Source organism: Ylistrum balloti, unplaced genomic scaffold, assembly GCF_031769215.1.
Source record: "Ylistrum balloti isolate Yb309-2 unplaced genomic scaffold, AGI_CSIRO_Ybal_v1 Utg371890, whole genome shotgun sequence".
NCBI lineage: Eukaryota > Metazoa > Mollusca > Bivalvia > Pectinida > Pectinidae > Ylistrum > Ylistrum balloti.
In genome coordinates, this window is record NW_026782932.1 from 274,197 (window position 1) to 284,422 (window position 10,226).

A 10,226-nucleotide genomic window follows, 5' to 3' on the forward strand; every position below is an offset into this window, starting at 1 on the left:
AACATATCACAGATTGCGGGTGAAATTTTGATACAATTTTAATACTCCTCATATTGGCCTCAAAAGGTTATTCTGTTTTAGTGTATCTAAATGATACTATAGAGCATGTACTCTCAAAGACATCAGATTTTAACGTGAATCAACTATGTGTTGGTACCAGAGTTTAAGCAATAGAGTGTATACACAGTTTAAAGTTGGACGAAATGGTGAGCCTGTTCAGGTGTGTTATGCTGCAGTCTTTGTAGATTTGAGGTTGAACCCTCCACCTGTGAAGCGTGGACCTTCTGTCCGCTGTGGTTGTATAATTGGACCACCTGCCTGTGTTATAGCTCTTTCCCTCTCCCTGTGGGCAGAAAAAAATAACAAAATAAAGCTTAAACTTCATTTTACAATAATTGTGAAACAAGTTTGATTATGTTCACAATGAGTTCATATGATCTGACCCTGGCAAAAACGATTTCATTTACAACACATTTACATTAACTTTGAAGTGTACAACTTGGAAGATTGCATGTCATTTTGCATGTTCTATACGAATTCTGACTGACCTAGTACTTAGCAGGCAATATCTAAAACTGTATTGAGTGTTAACCACAACCAGTATTAAGCTTCTTTTAATATGTAAACCACAATTTCAGATCGGATGCTGTAAAAATCACAAAGACATTGACTTACTTTGTCTGTTGCTCTTTCTTTTTCTGCATGAAGTATTTTTTCTTCACTTCAACTAACTCTCTTGCTATTCTTTCAATTTCATATTTGTATTCATTCACCTGGGACTCATACATATTAAGTTCCGAAGACATTGACTGAAACAAAGTGAAGTAATACAATTATTTTACTAAGATAAAGAAAAAAAGAATCTTTAAGACTTGTAGAAGCTTTCTGATTAAAATTTTCCTTGGGATAGTAATGAAATAAGTATTTAAGTTTGATTTATTGTTTGAGGTGATGGCGTGCCCTACCTTCATCTGTTTGGTCTTTTCCTTGAGTGTCTGTTGATAGATCTGGAGTTGTTCAGCCACCTCTGGACCTGGCTGCCTGGCCAGAATGTGTTTCAATTCGAGGTAAAGTTTTTCCTTTTCCTGGATTAGAAGTTCCTTCTCCACCACCTCTTCTGTCTTGGAGATGAGACGTTTCTGCAGTGTGTGTATTTTTTGGATCATCTCATAGGTGCTTGGATCGCTGCCTTCTAACTTCCTCCACCTATGGATGTTCATAGGGTTCTCCAGCTCTTCCTCCAAGGCCTTACAGCGAGTCCGTTCTCGTAGCAGCTCTGTCTGGATATGGTGAACTTCTCGTCTAAGGGAAAAACACATCAGGCTTGTTACATAACAGTCAGCTGCATCACTGTTTAGAGCAATAATGCAAGTTCAAACATATTTTATAACAATTTCCAGTAACTCTTTGTTACATAAATGATATAAAGCCCTAAACTGTATGATAACAACATGTCAATCTATCTTACAGCACAAACAAATCCCATCCCTCACCTGAGGTCCTCAACATTGGCAACACTCTTGTTGAGGATAGCTTTCTCGCGACGGAGTTTCTTGATCTCCAGTTTCAGGACCCTGATGTCCTCAAGACGTTGATTATACTGAATCTCGCCCTTGTTCAGTGTTGACTGCTGAATTTTTATCTTTTCATACAGCAGAGCAAGCTCGTCATTTCGCCTGACCAACTGTGTCCCCAGGATGTCACGCTCACTGATCACCTACACAAATGAAAACTCATTGTAATACAAAAGTTCTGGTGATTAGATATCTATTTGTATATCGTTTTAGGTCCTTTTTCCCCACAACAGTTTGATATCTATTTACAATAAGTTAAGAAAAATTTTCCAAAAATATGTCTTTTTGTAATAATATACAATATACAGTATATATGATGTCTGTGAGCAATAACTCACTTGATCTAGCTCCTTCTTTTGCCTGACTCTCTCTGCATCAGCCTCAGCAATAATCTTGAGTAGTTTCCTCTCCTCAGCCTCCTGAGCATCAATATAGGCCTTGCTCTCCGCGGCCTGCTGCTTCATTTTGTTAAGGTCACCCTTGAGGGTGTCCTTCTCCTTCTCCACACGCTGGTGCTCCAAGTGTTCTTTGACAAGTGCTGCCTCCTTGGCTTGAATCTCTTCCTTCAGTTGATCAATTTGGTGGTTCATGATCTTCAGCTTTCTCTTCATCTCCGTAATCTCATCCTGAACACATATCATAATGACTATCAGTAATGTTAATAAGGCTTAGGGAATCAATGCCTTTGAGTTTAAAATTTGTATTTTTTCTACCATTTTTCTGTTCTTCATTTAACAAGCAATAAATTTCAGTTAATGCTAAGAGGTTCCATGCAAAAAATATCCATATATTTTAGAGAGAGAAAAGTTAACATAACAGATTGACAATTTACAAAAACACTAACAACTCTTTGCCCATTTCAACAACTTTAAAGATTAATATGCACTAATAAAAGAATAATATCGACATCTGTACCTGTGACTCAATCAGATTCTTGCTGTACAAGTTCCTGTCACTTCTCACAGCTTCATACAAGTTCTGCTGCTGTTTCAGTTTGGTTTCAGCCTCTGCAATCTTTTTCTTATAGTCAAAGATCTGCATCTCTCTAACCTTCACATCTTCCATGTGACCAAGCACCTGCAGGTAATACAGAGGCCATTATAGTGTTGTCCTTGGTTACAAGGATTTATATATAAATACAGGACAAAGTAATATTAAGGTCAATCAAACATATGAATTTACACACTTACTTGTCAAAACCATATCAAAACATATGTTATTTATCACTTTCTTCTTTATATGGTGTTCTTTGTATGTAAAGCCAGTCAAAGCAATTACATAGACTTGTTTCCTTAATATCATATAAAACTTTCCGAACAAGAAAAACTGAACTTTTAATACTGTCAGCATCTAACTAAAATAAATCTAAGTATTTATTATATTTTAAAACCTGAATTGCTGTTCATTCTTTAACTTGAGAAAAGAACCACCAGCCAACCTTTTGAGTGAGATCGCTGGCCTCATTGATATAGCGATCACGCTCCTTTTCCAGCTGATAGATAATTTTCCTCTGTTTCTGAGCCTCCTCCTTGTAGTTCTGAATGTCCTGTTCTAGGTTTTTCTTGGACTGTTCATGGAGCTTAACCAAGTGAAGCTGCTTCTGTGTGGAGCTGATAGCCTTTAACATGTTCTGAAGAGAGAAAAACATCACATCAGCATTTTGAAATTGGAAGAGTCAACGACCTTGCAACATGTCCCAAGGCATTGACTAAGTCATCACTTTGATTGAAATATTCTATAGAAATTTGAAAATGACAAAAATATGGATTGAGCACTGTATACGTAACACAATCTCCACTGACCTTGTTCAGGATATCCTTCTCTCTCACTAGGTCATCTATCTGTTTCTTGTCCAGCTCAGCCTGCTTCTTGGAAGCCTCCAGTTCTAATAAGTGATATCTCAATTTAGTAAAATTTAGATTTAAATCATATGCCTTATTATTAAAAACTTCCACTTTATCCACTTTGAGGGAAAAATTAGTTTGATCACCAAATGTAAGTAATAAACAATACTGAGACAGGTCAAAAATCTATACTCACCTCTTTCCAGCCCAATGATCTGACTTTTCAATGTCTCCTTCTGCTGTTCCACATCACCCTTCTGGTCCTCCACATTCCTCAGCTTACGTTGGATTGTCTCACGGATTTTGTTGAGGCGCTGGGTCTCTTGTTTTAGTTGGTTCACCTCATCCTCTTTTTGCTACAGATTGAAAAAAATGTGTCATTGATATTGTCTAACTTGCTAATTAGCCAGTACCATCATACAGTGGAACTCCTCCAAATCAACCATGCTTGGGGAGGGTTTGGTTTGCAGAAGTGGACAAAGCTCACCACTCCAAACGTGGATGTAATTGATATGGTACTGTTCAGTACATTACATGATTTAAACTTATTTTATCAGTACAATATAAATGGATCAGAGACAAGTTCTAGAAACTTAAGAACTCTTCGCCATAAATTGGTGAGAAAGAATCCCTGCCATGAAGACAGGAATTGTTCTTGAAATGTTCTGCTAATTAGCCAGTACCATAGTACAGTGGAACTATATTCTCACATGTTACATATGTACATTGCACAAGTAACGCCGGATTTCAGAAGTAATTTTCACTATATTTTTAAGACATGAAATTGGTGCGGTATTCAGAATTAAGAGGGGTCAATATTGGGCAGTTTTTAATTATTTCAGAATATCATTCTGAACATTGCCATTTCCTTTGGTTGAAGGTTTGGAGATGAATAAGTTTGGGGAAGTTTCATTGTACCATATTTATTCTGTATGATGCCTGTGCCCAGCACTGATATTACCTATACATCTATAGAATTATAAACTATTTCATTGTGCTGTAATAATCCCATCCCATGAAGTTTTTAATGTGTTGATAGCCAAATTGATACAACTAAATTACAAATTCAGTGTAGGACCAGGATGTTTTTACAAATCTAAAGTTATTGATTACCTTTAATTCTGAGACTCTGTTCTGATTTTCCGCTGTCAGCTGATCAGTGGTGATGAGTTGACCTTCATATTCACCTTGCAGTTTCTGGAACCTTGTGTTGAGGATGTCACAGTCCTTGAGTGCTCTCTCGTTCAGAATCTGAAACAGAAGAGAGAAAAGTTCAATAAAATTGTCTTGTAAAAGAAACAAAAATAAAATCACTTCAAACCACAAAATCAATAGTTCATTTCAATGTGTTGAGATGTTAAAAAAAGAAAAAATTAAGTAAGTTCTGTATGCATCCACCTTACCCTTTGTTCCTTAAGCTGCTGCTCAAGCTTGCCGATGTCTTCCTTGTAGCGTCCAATTTGTGTCTGCATGGTTTTAATCTCACCAGACTTGGAGTCCAAGTCAGCCTTGGCTTGCTTCAGCTCACGCTCTGTTTTGTCCTTCTTGCGTGACTCACGTTGAGCTTCATTGTTACGCACCTGGATGTCCTGGTTCAGCTGTAAAAGTAATCACAAAAGTCAGTGCAAAGTTCAGAAATAAAACCCAATCTAGAGTACTAAGAAAAAAAATAAATAAAGAAAAAAACATGAAAAATTGAAAGTTTGAATGATATAAATATTACATTCACGTATGAAACTAGCATTCTTTTAACCAATTGCACACATGTCAAAGGTATCAATATCATTTTACTTTCACTGGTTTTATAATACTTCGGTTCAATAAAATTCACCACTTGCTTAATGCCTTTCATATGTACATATTATTATGCATTTTCTATGATTTATTAATGTTTCTTCAGAAGACCTCTTTCCTACCTCTTGTATCTTCTCCTCACACTCAGCTCGGTCCTGTTCTAGCTTCTGTTGTTGAGCAGATGCTTGGGCAAGGTTTTCACGTAGTTTCACGATCTCATTAAGCTGTTCATCTCGCTCCTTTGTCAGATCCTCTTTAATCTTTAGCAACTCATTTACACTGTAAAAAAACAACTACTATAACAGCATTCAACATAATCAAGTTTACATCACAGTTATTGGTATCAAAAACTGTAAAAAAAAAAAAACCTGTGAGGAAGATATTTGTTTACTGAAGAAATCTGTCCTTAAAAACATCTTACCTTTCTGTCTAGCTTGTAACTAAAGTTTATATGTATTCTGGCTAAATTCACAGCATATAGGCAATACCAGTTATGTGTTTATGAAAAATGTTTAAATTTTTTTCAAAATTGATGCCAAAAAAGAAAAAGGATTAAATAAACCATTCAGGAGTAACACAGGTAGTATTTCTGTATAACAAGAAAGTTAAGTGGTACTTCTATTGTTCTGTTTATTTTGAGGTCACCATGATTGGAATTTGTGTCATTAATATAATATCTTTACCTGTGTTCTTGTCCCATAGTAAGCCCTGCTCCCTGTTCCACAAGTTTACTGAGGTTGGCAATTTCCATTTTCAGAGACTGAATTGTCTCCCTTGCCCTTGTTTCTTTCTCATGGGCAGCATCAACCATTTTCCATGCTTTCTCTATTTCCTGAGAATTTTATGATAAACACCATCTTTTATTATTTTGCATACATAATTAATTAAATGTATTGGACTTTATTACAGACGTCTTATTATAATCAAAGTAAGTTATATGAGTTTCTGAAATACAAAAAAAATCATTAAATTAGAATTATAGATTTACCTTTTTTAGTGAGGTTATGGTATTCTGGTCCTCTTGAGATAACTTCAGTGCTGTTGCAACTTTTGCCGAGTTGGCAACAATCTCTGCATTCAGTTCTCTGCATTTTTGCATGAGCCGTTTCTCACTCTCATGTGATTTCTTTAAAGCCTTGTGCAGCTTTTCATATTCAGACCTGAACTTTTCCAAACTTCGGTCACCAGTAAGTTGCTGGAGAACCTGTGTAAGGATAAATGTTTTGTTAATTCCAAATTAAAATCAACATCATTTTTTATAAAACTTAGGTGATCATGTTACTAATATTTCATTAAGTGATAATTCAGAGACTGGTTGTGAATCATATCCATCTCAGGAAATATAAACATGACAAACCAAAAACTGTCCTACATTAAAAAAAATCCACTGAGGGATCATGTGAGATTTACTTAAAATTTTGATGCCACCATTTGCAATTTTATTATCCACCCAACACTTCTTCATTTTTTTTTTAATCTATATAAATATTTCCATACTTTACAGGTCCTTGCAAAAATAGTGTCCAGCGGTGCAAATGGGCACTTCAAACACATGCTATAACATAACAGATTGTTTATTTTTTGTTTTTGTTTTCTTTTGATCAGTTTTAGCAATGTCAATTTGTTGGTTCTGCATATACATGTAGATGCATGTACAGAATCTTTGCTTGGCGAGTCCATGAAATCAAGTACAATAATATGCATAACAGTATTTTATCCATCATTCAACAATGTTAACAAATATGTACAATATATTTTGACTGTGAAACAATATACATTTTGTAAACACATAATGTAGTTCCAATATTTTGTGTTTGATTCAAAGAAATTTGATATTTTCATAAACGTAAGGAGTGTTATCTATGTTAGTGGTAGTGTTAGTAGCGTTCTACTTACTTCCTGAAAGTCCTTCTCCAATGACTCAAAAGCGCTATCATCTATTCCAGTTTTTTCCTTATCTTTCTTTTCCTAAAACACAATACCAAATCCACATTTAAACATGTTCATATCACGCAGACTAAGTTACGATAGTGGCGTCACCATTCTATCTCGCTTCTTTAAATAATCTAAAACCATTATATTGCCGTAAATTATATATTCTCAATGCATCACGTCTTCAGTTACCATCATTTTCTTACCCGTACGTACTGCACTGTACTGTACAAAGTCGAGTACTTTCTCTGTAGAAAAGCTGCAGGTCTAGTAATCAAATTATTATTGTAATGCTTGCAAATTACTAAAGTATGTCATTTCATTGAATAATAAGCATATATGCAGTACAACCGTCGTGTAGAAGTTGAAGTGTGGATTTTGTTAACTCACCTCAGACATCGTGCCTGTTTTATATCGAAGATCTCTGTTAAAGGTTTGTCTGTCTGTGTGTCATGTATACAATCGTTGTCATTGGAAACAGTAGTTCGGCACTGAATATTATATAGATATATATTTTTTTCTCTATTTTATACATATCAATTCCCGTATTAAGTGTCTATCAAAATAGTGAAATAGTTCTTTTTAATGACATATCCGATGTTTGTTTAATAATGATAATGATAATAATATAACAACAGAAAATATAACGTGTAAAATTACCTCCAATATAAAAAGAGTTCTCCTTTTTGCGGGAAATTTTGAAAATCGCCATGTGCTTGTTATATCAGGGACATCACTTCATACTAGTCTATCACTTTTGTAATAACAATATCGTCTCGACATCAGTTCATGGGGCTTAGATTAAATATTTCATTGGCAAAACAGTTTTTTTCTCATTTTTACATGTTAGGCACCCTTCCAGATAAAGCAACGGTAAAAAGCCCGTCAATCTAGAGACGTATATAACATGTTATAATGACTCTAATCAATCCATCCTTGGCAGAACATGGTGAGATGCAATTTAATTTATCTCTATTTCTACTCAAAATGTAACAAGTTAAATTTACCACATTACTCCTTCTATACATAGCCTAAAACATAATCCAGCCCCCATGCCCTTATAGTGAATCTTTCTTTCAAAGCATTAAATCTATTCTAGATAATCTTGTATTATCATAACACTTTCTACTTCAACGGAAATTATCGTGCCGAAACATCTTATAACCCTTCCAAATCAACATATTCACACAAATCATATGTAATTATAAAAGTCAGAATAGTGAACAGATGTATGCAGCCGGAATGGAGTGGATTATAAGAAAGCAATAGACATTTGTAAAGTGATCAAGTTACTTAGTCTGTATGATTGGAAAGGTTTCAAGAAGGGACAACACCAACAACAAAATAACACAAGTGTTAGTTATTATCACATATGGACCGAACTATCCACATAGTAAGGTGAATGGGACTTTAAACGGTGGCCGGCGTGTGAGGACTTTCCACTGTGGCATGCTAAGGATCCCTACGTGGCTTTTCGAAAAAGACAGTAAGCCTGATAACACCATCCAGGGGTTTCAGGATAGTGTTAGGCTACACAATTACTGTTTAAGGCATTTGACGGACCTCAAAATTACATAAATCTAGGCAGGCCCCCTAATTCTTCCTTTCAGCTTCTGGACATGTTTTAGCTGCTCGAGTTAGAATTATTATTAGATTATGGAACAGTCTTCTAAAACTAGTATAATCAAACGTTCACTGCTACAGACAGTTCCAGCCCTATAGGGGGATGCATGCTCCCCCTCACGTCGCCAGAACACAGACATTCGTCGGTGAAATGATATCGGGCCGGCCACGGGAGGAGTCGCGGAGACGGAAAAACAGTCAACTAACCAACCAACCAACATCTTCGGAAGCCAGCGTTTTGTTGTCGATTGTCAAGTGCATAAAATTGGCCAGCAGAGCTCGGCTGAACATATCATAATCTGCAGAAAATTCAAATAACACCGATTATGTAATTACATTCAAGGAGTGGTTACTTATGGTACTGTCGGGATGGCTTTCCACCAAGTTGAATGATAAGCGTGATGATTTCAATCTCTCTCTTATGAGAAGTTTCCATTTCCATTCTTCATCTCCAACCTAAGATGTTAGGGAGCCTGTTCCCAACATCATGATTTTCGTGCAAGCAATTAAGATATCAACAAACTCATGACACAGGCCGATATAAAAAAAATAACCGGGAATTTGTACAGTCGTCATAGTGATTCATTGAGAAATATTCTATTTCTTTGTACTATATAAACTGAGGGTGTTTGACGCTCGTTAATTTCTCTGTTGGTTCCGTTGTCGTATACCGTGTTTTCATTTGAGAACTTGACAATATTTACTTCGATTGGCAAGGTTTGGGTGTCGTCAATGAAGCAAAAACACGTTATATGTATTTATTGACATTTTTTGTTCAGAGGTTATTGAGCAGATTATACGATATTCTGAGACAGAAAACAGCATCCGCACCCGCCCCCATGACTTTTTTCGGCTGGACATGCACTTTATTTAAATTTGGATATGATGACCTAGAAGAACTCAAAACCACATCATACCATATCTGGTGGTGTACATAACTACGCATATTGGAGGTTGCGTGCACCAAAATTATAAAAACGATACGGAAGATATAGGAATTGCTGTGACAGAAACAAGGATGAATATTGATTCTACGGTGATATTAAGCGGCTTTGTTTATCATGGTGTTGTTTAAATTGACATAAAGTGCAAGTCAAGTCGAAAGCAGATATCAGAACATCGTGCAATCTGCTATGTGAATAACTACTAAACAGAAAACAAAAACAAAACAAAGAACAGTAAGATGCATTCCACTTATGGAAAAAGCAAATATTTAATCACCGATATGCAATGTTCATTAAAATCTTGCATTCTACATACATGAGATTAGTTTTTATGGCAACAGTAAGTAAAGAAAACGATATAGAAAACAAAAAACCTAATGATTACACACAATATAGGATACATATGGACACTATGTAAACACAGAGTATGAGAGTAAAGTGAATTATGTTTCAGCTATAAAACCGATAAATGGTTTATTCACATTGGAGTGGTCAAGCGAAAGTGACTCAGTTTA

At 35.6% G+C, this 10,226-nt stretch overlaps 1 protein-coding gene across 1 annotated transcript; it reads right to left on the minus strand.

Annotated features, from left to right (window-relative positions):
- Positions 1-7,543, minus strand: LOC132563860 (cilia- and flagella-associated protein 58-like). Its single transcript, XM_060228615.1, has 16 exons — positions 7,535-7,543; positions 7,109-7,180; positions 6,201-6,416; positions 5,896-6,044; positions 5,335-5,491; positions 4,822-5,016; positions 4,532-4,669; positions 3,615-3,774; positions 3,377-3,459; positions 3,013-3,204; positions 2,490-2,651; positions 1,913-2,200; positions 1,494-1,717; positions 966-1,302; positions 676-809; positions 1-343 (listed from the first exon to the last, which is right to left on the minus strand). Exons 1-16 carry the CDS (start codon positions 7,541-7,543, stop codon positions 226-228), a joined length of 2,634 nt encoding a protein of 877 aa, XP_060084598.1. The 3' UTR covers positions 1-225.
- Positions 7,544-10,226: the final 2,683 nt, after the last annotated feature.